Source organism: Spea bombifrons, chromosome 10, assembly GCF_027358695.1.
Source record: "Spea bombifrons isolate aSpeBom1 chromosome 10, aSpeBom1.2.pri, whole genome shotgun sequence".
NCBI classification, from domain to species: domain Eukaryota; kingdom Metazoa; phylum Chordata; class Amphibia; order Anura; family Pelobatidae; genus Spea; species Spea bombifrons.
The window spans coordinates 29,500,182-29,514,650 of NC_071096.1; the positions used below are offsets into that span (position 1 = coordinate 29,500,182).

The 14,469-nt window shown below is 42.5% G+C and overlaps 2 protein-coding genes across 2 annotated transcripts in view; both read right to left on the minus strand.

Moving 5' to 3' along the window:
• Positions 1 to 14,469, minus strand: part of PSME3IP1 (proteasome activator subunit 3 interacting protein 1) — a 235,321-nt gene that overhangs the window by 74,495 nt on the left and 146,357 nt on the right. The window lies entirely within an intron of this gene.
• The window catches only part of SMPD3 (sphingomyelin phosphodiesterase 3), a 44,333-nt gene continuing 30,144 nt past the window's right edge, over positions 281 to 14,469 (minus strand). The window contains exons 3-9 of the mRNA XM_053448916.1: positions 9,168 to 10,749; positions 6,412 to 6,487; positions 5,004 to 5,159; positions 4,086 to 4,175; positions 3,571 to 3,634; positions 3,146 to 3,308; positions 281 to 1,323 (exon numbers count right to left, since the gene is read on the minus strand). Coding sequence (XP_053304891.1) covers positions 1,222 to 1,323; positions 3,146 to 3,308; positions 3,571 to 3,634; positions 4,086 to 4,175; positions 5,004 to 5,159; positions 6,412 to 6,487; positions 9,168 to 10,496 — 1,980 coding nt within the window. The 5' untranslated portion in view covers positions 10,497 to 10,749 and the 3' untranslated portion in view covers positions 281 to 1,221. The remainder of the gene's footprint in view (positions 1,324 to 3,145; positions 3,309 to 3,570; positions 3,635 to 4,085; positions 4,176 to 5,003; positions 5,160 to 6,411; positions 6,488 to 9,167; positions 10,750 to 14,469) is intronic.

The window sequence follows — 14,469 nt, forward strand, 5'->3', positions numbered from 1 at the left end:
AACGCAATGGAAATAGCAGTTGAATGCAAAATATAACGATAATGTTTGTTAATTACTTTGAAAACAGGTGATTTAGAGACCACCAGATGCGACACAGCAGCAGGAGCATCATATCGAGCGTCAATGACCCCGGAGTCTGGCCGAGGTGGTTATGTTTAGTAGGTATTGCATACTACTATGGTAATTAGCAATTGAACCACGCATTATGCCCGCAGCGAGGGCCCGGGTAATAAATACGAAATACTTGATGATCTGCACCAGCTAGTAAGGGAGTCCTCGCTGTCCATAATAATATTTTTATTGTTGTGAAGATAAAGTATACAGTCATTTTAATGTAACACGTGGTGTTAAATACCATTTATTACCATTATTTTGGTGAAATCTGTACTGTATAAACATATTTACACGGCTTTTATTTTTGTGAACCTGTAAAATCGTCCCCCGCTGCTACCATCTGTCTGATTCTCGCGCTGAGAACGCTCCTTGTATTCCATACTGATAAAAGCAGGGCGATATTTTATTGTGTCATCTCTATAACCGTTTTGGGGGGGGAAAAAAATAAAAATAAAATTCAGCAAAGCAGTTTATATTTATATAATTATAATTGAACCAATCGCTTAAACCCTGGATTTCTTTAATATTTCACATCCGTGGGTTGATATTCTGCCTCTCGCCTCTATGGTTGATGTTGACTTTTTTCTTTTCATTTGTTTTTATTGTTTTAAATGTTGAGCTTCATGCAATTATAGCACATGCTAGCGTGGAGCCATTAGTAACTACAGCAAGATTCTAAATATATATATATAAAAAAAAAAAACGGTTAATGGTCCTTCTTTTGAGATATACAAAGATTATGCAAAAAAAAAAAAAAACAAAAGGAAAAGGAAAATAACCGAACAGCATCTCACAATTACAAACTAAATTGTGCTATATAGTGGTATAAAAAACATTTCGGTAAGAATGGCACTGGTTGTCTTCTAGGTCCCCTCTTTCGGTTTAATCATGGAGAGGTTGGCTGGCGTTCGGCGATGTTCTGGTACCTGTTGGCATCGGTGAGATGCAGCCTTCAAGCTCATTCCTTTTTGTCTGCCCCCCATCGTGCAGTCCAATTTGTGGAGACCCGCTTTGCTCCCTGCTCCAGACTCTGGGGCTTGAAGCAACCCCCTTGGGGCCGTATATATATACCGTCACCATTAATACTGGTCGAGTCCACAGTCCCGCTTAGGACTCATCCTCTCCTGTAGAAACGGTAAGTCGCATGGCTACTGGCACGTGATCGGTTAACCCAGCTAGCTGTGTGATAAAACTGTACTCTTCGATCTCCTACAGACAGAAAGACAGAAGTATTTTACAAAACAATCATGTCATTGGAATAGACAGAATTTGAGCTGTAGGCTCCCTTTTAAAGGTGCCGTTCCACTTGGGCAAAACATTGAACTTTCAGGTATGTAAAGCACACACCTTAGTAGATCTGTCATTTCAAATTTACCATTTGAAGGTTTAATAACACAAAAACAATGCAAACGCTTTTAAGTAATGTTTTCAGCGTTCATGGCAACACCTATCAAGTATAGACAGCAACATTTGCGGGAATTTATCAATATTAGGAATTGCGGTTTAGATTTTGTTGCAAAAGTGTTGAATTCAGCAGAGTAGGTGGAACCACACCTTTAAAGTGGACTTGTTAGATACAAACCTAGTTTTATTCAGTAGATCTCTTGAAAAAGCCTTTCATCCTACATACACGCTAGAGTTGGATCCCAGCTTCTTATGTTGCCTACACTATTTGTTATGTTAATGTGGAACAACCTTGTATATTGTTATGATGACAACACAAGCTTGATTGTGTAAACATCTTGCCTTCTGCCTCAATAAAGGATGGCATGGAAAGGTTTTATGAAGTATCTCTATTATAGAGAATGAATAATACTGCGTCGTCAATATTGGTTAGCGATTTGTGATGTGCTGGATGACGAGTCCCACTTTAATGGAAAAGTACATTCTAAAAACAATTCACTTTAATAACCGTGACATGCATTTTCCTCTTATCGGATGACTGTAACTACAGTCGGACGCACCTAGAGAGAAATAGTGTTTTCTCTTCCTAGGAAGTTCATGAAGACAACTTTAACTACACTACGGTTTCTTCTGCTGGTTTGGGAGACTACCCAGCAATACTCTCTATCTTCCTGTGGATGTCAGGCTTTCTCTAAGATGGATTCTCACCTCTCATCATCTTGACAGATGTTTGATGATTGTTTGGAGGGTCATAGTTTCCACCAGTGCAGGTTGGTTCAGTGGGTCCACCATTTCAAGGAAGATCTAGCCAAGGCATGTGGTCAGTGACAGACGTTTCCCTAGTATGGCCCCTTACCTAAGTTTTGCTCTATGTTTCAACCAGAAGAGGTTGTCCCACAGACCTTTTGTCCTTAACCTTCCATTGCCAAAGAACATTAACTATGTTCTCTAGATATTAAGAGATGCCTCTTCATTTAGTAGTAAAGACCAGGATTCTAAAGGTCTCCTAACATATTATTTTTTTTCTGGGACTTAGGACGAGTCTAAAGGTTTCCAGGTCCACATTTAGCCATGATATTATTTAATTTTGGTTTAAGAAACTTATTTTTTGACTGTTTGGGAATCTTCTCCAGGCTTATTCTATGCACTTTGGGTGGATGAAATCATCAGACATTCTTTTAAATGCCTGTTATCACAATTGTCAACTCCATTGACAACCTAGACAAGTTTGTGCACAACGTTCTTCAGACTGTTGCTTTCTGAGCCATCCCTGAGGTTTTGAATATCTCTCAACTGGATATTGGATGGAAATAGAAAAAGCTTTACCCGGGAATTTCTTTTCATTTACTATTTGGTAGAACATATTTGCATGCATTTTTTACAGGGTTTTCTGCTATTATGCCTGTTTAGGAAGAGGGGAGCTACACATGCAATTTTTTCCCCATTCATCCAGTAGAGCGTTTGTGAGGTCAGGCCCTGATGTTGGATGAGAAGTCTTGGTTCACAATCCCCGTTCCAGTTCATCCCAAAAGTGTTGAGGTTGAGGTCAGGGCTCTCTGCGGCCGGTCAAGTTCCTCCACACCAAACTCATCCAACCACGTACTTGAGCCTTTAGCTTAACACTTACCATTTTCCATTCCATGTTGAGACCCTCCTCAGTATACAGCATATAATCAATCCTTCGTCCACTTCCCTTCAGTGGAACCTTCCGCCCCTTCTGGTTGGGACAGTGGTTCTTGCTGGTGGGATACACTAAATATTCCTTCCTGCCATCCTCATTCTCCAGGATTCTAAGGAGAGAAGGCGGTGAGAAGGGTCATGTATTTAAATCTGTAGCCAATTAACCCAATGTTTATTTAACGCTCCACTGCTATATATGTGTTTCGTCTGACCTGCCCATTGTCAACCATGGCTTGTTCCCAACATGCCCCCCACCTAGTTCCCTTTCAATTTATGGTGACCACTTTATACTATGGTTTACTTTCATAATCAAGCATAAAAAGCACTCTGTCCTATAGGTATAATTCCACCCCTTTATATTCTGTCACTTACTTCTGCAGGTTATCCGGTGTGCAGACCTCCTCGTCATACAGACCCTCCGGGTCCAGCAGAGTTCCTGGTGGCAGGAAGACAGGGTTATTTTTACCTGTGCTTGGATATTTATTGAATGGGGTAAACAAGAAATCTGGATCACTGCTGCAAAGGTCAGAGCTTATTTACACTTCTAAAATATATATATATATATATAAGAGTATAAAATAGTAGCTGGTTTCTCTGCTACAACATAGCAACTGCAGTTTTTTTAGACATTTGTTAGAATAATAAATCCCAATTTTATTGCATCCTGTTCTGGGTTCCCTCCCTGGTTCTCCTCCGAGAAGCTTATCTCAACGTAATAATTGGATACACAGAAATCCTGTATTCCTGTTAATTTCGTGTTCCGTACCCCATGCCAGCCAGTAATAATGTAGTTCTTGCAGCCTTGGCTGGCAGCTCTCCGTGTTCCCTGCAGGTGGCACTCATGACTTACGTGGTGTGCATGCTTCGTGACCACCCAGATTTCTCACCTATTGCCCAGGGCTTCTCCTCTCCAGGGCTTAGCCTGCAAGGGTCCTTGTAGCGTGTAAACAGGGAATGCTGCTGCTCCAGTTTGTCCTCTGCACGAGAAAATCGGGTTTAAGGGATGGTCGTATTGTATTAAACATTCATTGTTAAAAATGTAACGTCTCTGAACATCAGAATGTGGCACCTTATGTAATTTACGGGTTGGGGTTTAGTTGGATGACATCTTTTTATGACAGATGTGACTTTTTTTTTGCGTACTGGAATGTGAAAAATTGACAGCTTGCCTGCATACAGAATGTGTTTGTGATCTTTTTATATGTTCAGTCTCTGTTTTCAGGATGCTCTCTTGCCTATTTTAACACGGTCAGATCCAGTGTACAGACACACGGAATGAGCCAGATGTTAAGACAGCGGCATCCCATCGCAGCCTCTCAATCAAACAGAGCAGCTTCTGCTACTTAAAGTGAACCGTCCAGGCAGCTATTAATTACCGAGCAAGATTTAATGGTGACGTGATCCTCACTGGCAATCGATCGCCAGTCGATGCTTTATGGCTTTCTAAATATATGGTAATGATCTACACAAGTGTAAGTACACAGTTTGTATATTTTGAACCCCCTCTTTACCTGCAGAAGCGGCAAGCAAAGATATAAGGATATGCACTACTGCTCAAACGTTTGGGGCCGCTTGGGGTCTGGGGAAAGTTCTAGCTGTAACATAATTTACAAAAGGGGGTTCTCACGATTAATTAGCCTTTTAAACATAAACTTGGATCAGCGGACGCAATGTGCCATTAGAACACAGGAGTGATGGGAGTGATAAAGGAGTGATGGGAGTGATAAAGGGCCTCTGTACTCCTATGAATATATTCCATTAAAAATCAGACGAAGCAGAGCGACCCAATCTCTTGAGATGAGTACCTGATGAGCAGTTGTCGAAGTTGAGGTCCCCACAAATGACATCGAAGGCCACCAGCTCCTCCGGATTAGCGGCACTGGAGGAGGAGGTAGATTTGCGGAATTCAGACACCCACTCCTGGAGCAAGTCCAGCTGTTCACAGCGGATCACGGCATCTCCTGTAACACAGGACAGATCGCATGTGTCACGCATGGCACTAGTGTTTAAAAAAAAAATTACAAGGCTGGAACCCCATCAGTGTACAAATCATCTCTAAAAAGAAATCGGCATTCTACCGCCAAAGAAACAAATTGGTTTTCAGCAGCACGTCAAACCGAATGGATTCTAGTCTCTAGGTGTAGCACTTTGTAGCCTGCGAAATCTTGGTTACTCGTACAAATTAATGTAGAGCATGAATGTTTTTTTTACATAGCTATAAGAAGGCTTATTCCGTAAGTCGAAGCGTCTGCGGTAGGTTACAGATTGCCTCTGGTTTATTAACCAGTAGAACTTCATGGCGAGTGCCAGGAAAAGTAGGGCTTATTTGGGTTATTTTCTGCTTCCAGCTGTTTTAATGGAAGGTCTACATAACATCCAGTGCGGATTTGCTCCGACTTTGGTTATTTTCGGTGTATTTATCATAACGTTTTAAGCGTTTTAAGAGTTACTGTTCAATCCAGATGAGAGGAATTTGATTTACAGGAACAGTTCTGGCTTAGGAACACTAGAAGCCTGGAAGATCAATTTGAAGAGATGAGCGGTAAGCCTCCAGTTTGGACATGATACCTTACTACTACTTTAAGATGTCATAGAGGGTGCATTATTTATAAGCACAAAGTATGCATCTACATGGCTAAAAATATATAGAAAGTATAAAGTTTTGTTTGCTAGGAAATTCAGAGGGCTCTTTTACTCTCTCCCTACCTTCTCTCGTGGGGTCACTTGTGAGAGTGCTGGACCACACGCACACACGCAGACACATACAAAGCGCAGCTCACTCTGTGAGATTGTTTAATGTCACCGGGGCTGCTGTATAAATACCACTTGCCTTTTTCACTGTTCATATTTCATATTGGGAACTCAAACAAAGTCAGTGAACGCAGCTAAGAATGTAAACACCTGTCTGTCTTGTGGGCGCTGAGCCCACGTACTGCAGAAGATTAATGATGGGTGCAGATCCGGGGACCTGTCGGCAGAGAGGGCACTTGTGCTATAATATTGTGCACATACTGAATCAAGGATTTGTTTCCTTCATTTTGCTTCCTTTCTTCTCATTATTGGATCTCTCCATCTACTCGCCCCCTTTAGAAACGTTTTCCTTCTCGCTTAATGCCATTGTCAGTCGATGTTGGTGAATTTTCCTGGGTTAATATATAATATGCTACTAAAAAGTTTGATAGAATGAAACCCATAATAAAAAAAACAACCTACCTGCCAGGGCGTGCAGGTGAGTGCAGGAGATGTACCCCACAATTCTTTGGTCCTGAGAAGTGGTTCCCACCTGCACCTGCAGACGCAACATTAACAGTAATTAGAAATTCTAGAACTAAACTACAAATCCCTCGTCTTGGCAGGAGAGGGGTTAAGTATGCATCGTATTGTTCTTCACACCCCTGTGGCTTTGCTTCTGTACCTGTTTGTATGATGGGCTCTTCACTTTATTTACACCATCTAAACCTTTACACTTCGCTCAGACTGTAACACCCAATATATGCCGTAACTTGACAATATAGAGCGACTCTGGGGCTGTTGGCCAAAACATTTCACTTGTTGTGGAGACAATAAGATCACTGAAACAAATTCTCTCTTTAGGGTCATATTTCCAAAGTGTTGTAACCATGGAAACCAGTGAAATATTCCTGTTGGCATTTAGTGCTTTGCTCTCCCTTTATAAATAGGGCTTATAGAGTCCCAAGACCCCTTGGCAACCTATTTGCTTTAAACGTTAGCATAACTCTTAGTACCTCGTTATCTTGCCTTACTTACCAATTTCTAAAACACCCACATGGCCTCGAAAGATGTGCATATTACTTATATCCACAAATACTACTGCTCTATACCACTATGAGGTGTCTCCATTAGCTTGGTACCAACAATACTCATCCACCATGACATCTTAGATATGCAATGATTTAATGAGCTCCGTTCACTTCTAAGGCACGGACTCCATTCTAGAATGATTGGATTTCAATGCCTACTGTACACCATACTACTAATACTCGGTATGTAGATTCCGTTCTGTATATCAGCATTATTTACACGGTGTCGACCTGCCGCCAGCGGATTCAATACACTAATTTAGTGGAACCCAGGGGACAACGCATTCCAGAAGAAGCCTTCACAGCGTTTGGAGAGCACATTAATTAGCTGTGCTCTCTGTGCTCCTAAATGCAGATCCCACCACTGCAGCTTGGCTTGCATAAGAACGAGGTCTCATCAACCTTTATTTTACGCATTCCTTCGTTATGACAATTTATGGCAATTTCCTTCGATGTGGCATCTGTGGGGATTATGAGCTCCGAATAGATTAGTTTTGCTATAGCTACTATATTCAAAGTCTACCTGTCAACCTAAATAACATCTGAATATAATGAGTGCATATACTTATTACAAATCCAATCTATATTCCATTTAGATCTTCTCCTGGAACAGGAATTTTTGGTGATGGAAGAGGAGATGGAACTCATGTTTGGAACAGGGAAGCGCTCAGGAAGGTATTGTCACTGCTTACCACGTGTTGTTCTGAAGAAACCTAGCGTTTAAACCAAATATCTGTAAAAGATGTAGATTCAAAAAAACAAAAGAATAATCCATGGATCTCTTAGTCATTTAGAGATATTTCAAGGGGAAATCTCTGCCTCTCCCATGGTAGTGGACAGACGTCTGGGGTAGTTATACCCTCATTAAAAGTCTATAGCTTGAACTCAGTTTGCTAAACTTGGCGAAGCTCAAAGAAGATGGTACAGCTGCCATGTCAAATGTTTTTTCTAGGACTGATATGTCAGCCATGCAGGCCCCGCATCACAAGCTTCCCCTGAGCTGAGCTCCTAAGTTAAGGTCCCATAGATTTAACGTGAGACAACTCAAAAAACAGCTCCAAATATCTACATTAGTTCCCCTTACTGCCTGTTGATTGCTGGTCCATTTTGAACCTTCCCAACACGGAAAGGTTAACAAAGATCTTTCTGTGTTTCTGGGACTTTCTGTGTTTCTGGGACTTACACACTGGGGTGCCATATGCCAGTGACTAATCTTATAGAGTTTCAACGTCCCGTCCCCGTGTATTTTCAGGTCACTTATCACCTCTTGCCGGGGAGAGATTTTGATCCAGGAACAGGTGTGCTTCAGACAGAGGCGGGGTGGGAAGATTAAGGGACCTTAACGTGTATCGGAACCCGGGACCCCCTGTGCGTTCTGCCTGAGCTTGGACATGTAGGAGACACAATGAGGAGGGAGACTTCTCTTTAAATATAGAGCGCAATTGTCTGAACTGAGGTAACAGCAGGATTCACACAGAGTATGATGGATAGTGGAGCCCGTCTGTCTGATCGATAATGGCTCGTTTGTTTTAACTGAATCTCTCAGTGAAAAACTTGCTGTATTAAATTATGGAATAACCCCTTCGGAACTAAGGTTGGTCAGCGTTTTAAAGGCACTGATGTTGTTACGCTATGTAATTTGTACCTAGTAAAGTGGGTTCTGTTTTGCCCACATCTTCTCGAGCAGAAGATGCAGAGATGCCACTAATGGTTTCAAAGTCAGCTGCACCCCATGTTTGCCCTGTAAATTCTCTCTCTCTCTCTCAGGAAGAAATCAAGAGATGCAACTCATCAGGTTCCCGATACAGCAGATCTCCCAGGAACCATTCATAGCTCACCTTGGCTTGAAAATATGCGCACATGTCGCTGTATAATACGGAAGCGAGAGGTAGAAATTCACAAAATGAAGAGCCCAAGGTACTGATTATTTTGATCAAATAAAAAACAAATTGAGCAGTGTTTTTTGGAATGATTTACCATTTCGATATTTCAATTCCTGTCTAGACCTCCGTGAACCGTGATAAAGAATGAAACTGGAAAATCAATTTTCGTTTAACCTGCATTCCTTTGAAGACCAAACACATGGTGATGTATGATACAGATCGGTAACGATATGCAATGATTTTTACCTACAAGCCAGTGCCTCACCTTTATGAACAGGGCTCCCTTGGCAGCCAGTGCGTCTGATCCTCTCCCATTGGGATAACAGTGATAGGTAGCGTCCAGTATGGGGTAGCGGCTAGCAACCATGAGCCCGCTGTTCATGAACTTAAAGCTGCAACACGCATGGCAACTGTAGACCCCCACGTCGTACAACACATACTCAAAATAGTAATGCAACTGCTCTTTCAACTTCTCCGCAGCCCGTTTGTCAAACACTTCTTGCAGACATAGAAAGTCCAAATTGGCCGGAAAGAAGGCAGATATTTCATGGTCCATGATATCATCAGTGTGCTTCTTCTTGCGAGCTGTAGCTTTTTTAAGGATAGATGCTTTATAAAGAAGCTTGTTATTGATAGCGCTTTGGTCAGCAACTCCGTCTGCCATTCGACCCTTGACCAGAGACTCCCGAGAAGTGGTGCAGCTTTCCAAACTCCCACCGTCGCCTTCTCTGTGTTTATGGTTAGAAGTTGGACTCTTTTGAAGGTCTGGTTCTGTTTCAGCCAGGCATGCTACATTCACGTGACCGCTCATAGCTTCATTTTCTGTGTCTGAGATATGGCCACTGTCCTCCCCACTAATGCGAATGATGCACGGGCTATCTTCCCCTTCTCCCATGTCACCTTCGTTTTTCCCATCTCGTCCCTCTTCACTACTGTTCTCTCCGCAGTTGTCACCTTTGTATTCCATGGACGTTGTTCTTTTCATTCCCATGTTGACGGCACGATGCGTCACATCGATTCCCTGTGGAGAGACCAAGCTGCTGAAGCTGGCAGCACTGATAGAGGTATTGGTGGGAGAGTCTATGTATATCTTAATCTGTGGCCTACTGGCCCCATTTCGTATCCTCCTTCCGATTTCCTTGGCTCGAGCCTGGGTGTTGAAAAGGTTGTTGAACCTTGCTAAAGAGTCTGGCAAGAGGCAGACATTTGCACTTGCAAAACAGAAACTCTTTCCACTCCCCGTGGGTCTCCATTCTGTCAAAAGTTTGGCTCCACTAGCTCGGGCTTTGTCCTGTAATCTGGAGTAGATATATGGTCTACGGGCAGCCTGGAGAGGTGACCATAACAGGAAGCCAATAAAGGCAAAGGGGAGAGAGGAAATAAGCAGTGCCAAGTAGATTGGAGTCGTTATGATAATGCAAAGGGCTTGGAAATAGCAGGGATCATCTGATCGTTGGCGTTTCTCATAGGTGGTAGGCAGGAATGAAGCAAGGAGCCTATCTCCAAGCCAGTAACAAGGGAAAATCAATGCCCAAGACAGGGAGTGGAGGAACGTCAGGAAGCTGCTGGGAAAGGGGGACGTGTGCAAAACCATCTCAGCTCAGTTGTGACCACTTTGTGGGAGCCTCTGCATGATGTCACTCCGGCTGGAAGATCAGAACAAAGGGGGCAGAAGGCGAGACTCACCTCCAACCCCCCTCCCAAGGGGAGCTTGTGTGTTACTGAAAAGTATCACCTTGACATGTCACCAGAGCAGAAGATGTGTCTGGGAACAGGGAGCGCTTGCGACCAGAGGAGTGTCATTGCTTTCTTCAAATATCCAGGCCTAATGCGTCCACAGGGGAATACTGCAGAGAAGAGAAAGAATAGCAAGTCTTAGAATGAGATTTAACCAAGCGGATTATGAGAAAGAGATAACAAGCGGCATTAGACATCAATACTTAATCCCAATACCCCAATAACAACAAAAAAGAAAATGCAAAAATGTTTATCTGCTACTACGTTTGTTTTACGCAAACTATTATATCAAAACAATAACCACATGATGAGGATATCACAAGGGAAGCAGATGACATATTTAACATGTTTGTGCTGTGTCTACACATTTACCTGCAATCAGGGCCGGACTGGCCATACGGGATACCCGGAAATGCAACTGCAGGGACGAGAGGGATTTGTGCCATTTGATGTGCAGATTTCCTATTCAAACTCTTACTGTGTGTGCATCCACCAGTGAGTGCCGCACCGGATATGGTGTAATTCTATGGCGTGTGGCGTATTCTATGTCTTTTGCTATATTTAGAAGATACTGGGAGTCGTTCAAAGTGGCCAGACTCTAATCCCCCTTCACTCACATGTAACTCCTATGTTAGTATAGATAAACTGGACTTCCAAGCTTCTACGGGAGATGATCACAGAGGCATCCCTGAGGGACCTTGCGGGCTTGATTGGACTCCATCAACTGATGGCTCAACATGCAGAACTGTCCACAGTATATGTAAATTACGTATCTGACAACATGCCGCTTTCCCAAGGCCGAGCCTAGAGTCACTGATGAGTCCATTTTTTTTGGTGACCCCAGGTGAATGTGGCTATATTGCTAACTCCTCCTCTTAACTAACATAACCCCTCTAGCCACATCCATGTTCCATGGCGACCACTCCACCTCACTTCCCACAGTGCCAGCTTTGCCCTCAAACAGCTTATTGCCATCTTTGCCAAACAACTTACCAGTGCCAGCTTTGCACCCAAACAGCTTGTCAGTGCCATTTTGTCCCCAAATAGCTTGTCGTCTTTGCTCATAGCTTGTCAGTACCATTTTAAGGCCCAAATAGATTGTCAGTGACATCAGCATTACACCGAATTTGTCAGTGACATCTGGCGCTTTAAAGAAGCCTCTAAGCGAGAGGGGCAAAGCCATAGCTAGCTCTGTTTGCTCCCAGGACAAGAAAAGAAAATTGTGCTTCTTGCTATATTTTGACAGAGGTTATTTTGCACTGTGGAGAGCAATAAAATGGTACAATAAACGCCCCCAAACCCAGTGATTCGTTCACATTTTGACACTGAGGATGATAAAGCATAACTCCCATCGATATATACAAAGCCTAACGGTGGTATACCACAACTCCAATTACAACTCCCATATTACTGTATAGTGATCAAGACACTGACGGTGGTAGAGTGTATCTCTTGTTATATAGCAAGACAGACTCATACAGCAGTACAGTATAAGTCCCATCACTGAATACCGTGCCAGACACAGTTTGGTACAGCATAACTCCCAATATCACATAATTATATTATCACTTTTTAATTGCATGAGCTGGGCCACTGGTCCAAATTTTCTTAGTTCTTACACCATGTAGTTGTAGGTAAAATGACAAGCTACACAATTAATGCAGCATTTCAGTAGGCCCAACAAGAAGGGCCGGACTGGGATACTAGGAACGCCTCCCCTGGGGCCAGTCTTAAGGCTGCCAATGCAGCTGCAGGGGCAAAACAATGTGTGCCACTTGATGAGCAGCTCTCCTATTCAAACTCCCGCTGCGTGCGTCTGCCATATGAAATAATGCTGTCCATATGTCAATATGTAACGTATATGTAAGATGAGTGGGTGCATATGAGTATATGTGAGTCAGGAGCAGGCATCATATTTCCATTGGGAGACAGAGCATCAAGTAACACGGTGGTTATAATACCGAGGGTTGGTGGTACGATCCCTGATGGCTTACACATATGAGGCTAAAACCCGCGGTACGCAGTGTGCCCAAATTAGTACCATGAAGTGTGGGGGCTAGTACTTAATTATTTCCAGGGCTGGCTTTAATTCCCAGTCCGCCCCTGTTCTGATACTACAAGTTACAGTTTTTAATGCTCTAATTTAGTTTAGACGGCAGGGTTCCTTTAACCTTTACATGAATATGTAAGTCAGTTGAGGGGTGTTATTAGAAACAAAATTATGCATGCATGGAGATTTAATTGATCCCAACACCTGCTCTTATTTGGGCACACCACATTTTTTTACCCCCTGATTCCACTTACAAACACCCATTTTCTCTTTCCAGTCAAGGTATTCCTACAAACTCTGTTTTACTGTCAGAACTAGCCCGGCTACATTTTTGGGAAGTCAATGAATGAAATATTTTTTAGCCAATACAGAGCTATTTCTGTGTCTGCCTTAAATCAATGGCTCATCTCTCGCACAAAATACACCCTTTTCCACCACCTTATTTTACTGATATCAACCTCTTTTGAAACGAATGCACTTTACTTTCAGAACATGGTCACTTCATTATGCACACTTCAATAAAATTGATGTTCTAGTTCCATATACTTAATTGTTCTAGGAATTGAAAGGGATGGTAAAAACTATATGAAGACAAAGTATGCCGGGGCCGGCACTGTGATACCCAATACTCTTCTACAGAGCAATTTGGGATGAATTCACGGCACACACATAATCTATAATGGTATTGCAGTGTGCAGGAGCAGATGATTTCTTGCACATAAACATGAATTTTCCCTCGCTGGGACTCCATTAACTCTCTGTTTAGTCACCAGCCATTTATCTTTCCCTGGACAAAACAATAACCATTATTTCCTTTGACAACTGTTCAGAAAAGAAGTAGTACAGATCAATTGCGCTGGTCCCATTAAAATGCTTCAGCCCGGGATGTGTTTGGGCTGAGACTGTTCCCTGGAGGTTAGAACTTTACATCACTCTTTGGCTGACAGATGGATATATATATAGATAGATAGACAGACATAGAGGACAATTTCATTGAGATACACTCATGGAGATCAATGTAAACTTTCCTTCTGTGCTGACAAAGAGAAGACACAACAAAATATACAAGCTAAGGGAAGTGCACAACCTAAAAAGCATAACAGGCATACACATTCAGATTCCTGGGTTGTTGCTAGAATGATAATGACCAATAAGTACAATAACAAAGCAAATTCAAAAAACACCTAGCTAAGGCATAAAAACTGGGGATTCCGTCACACTATATGGCCGTATATTGCTTAGCGTGCCATTAAGTCACAGTACCCCATGTTTGGTGAGCCCTATCTAATTTTTAATGGCTATATTGCCTACTAAGAAGCTGAATCATTGGGAATGTGGGCTAAGCAATATCTGGCGATGATGGATGTGATGGAATCCCTGAGCAGTATTGCAAGTTCTGACCAAACCCTTGGGTTGAGCAGCCCCTCCTGCCACCCAGGTGCCTCATTAATGGTGTCCAGAGAAGGCTTTAAATTGTGGTCCCACTGACCCAGCTCCTAGGTAAGCAATATGGATATGACTCGCCAAACCTGGGGTACTTTGATGTAGTGGCGGGCTAAGCAATATATGTTATTCGCTGGGTATATGCTGGATTTTTGCTTTGTTTTATAACTGATACAATCACAGAGCTGAGATGGAACCTAATGAGCCAAAGAAATACACATATCCATGTCTGTCTTAATATAGAACTGTCTTTCTCCATGCTTGACCCTCCTTATCACAAGTATTTTTGGGTTTTTTTCTCCTGCTTTATTTTCTTCATTGTCCATCATTTTGGTTT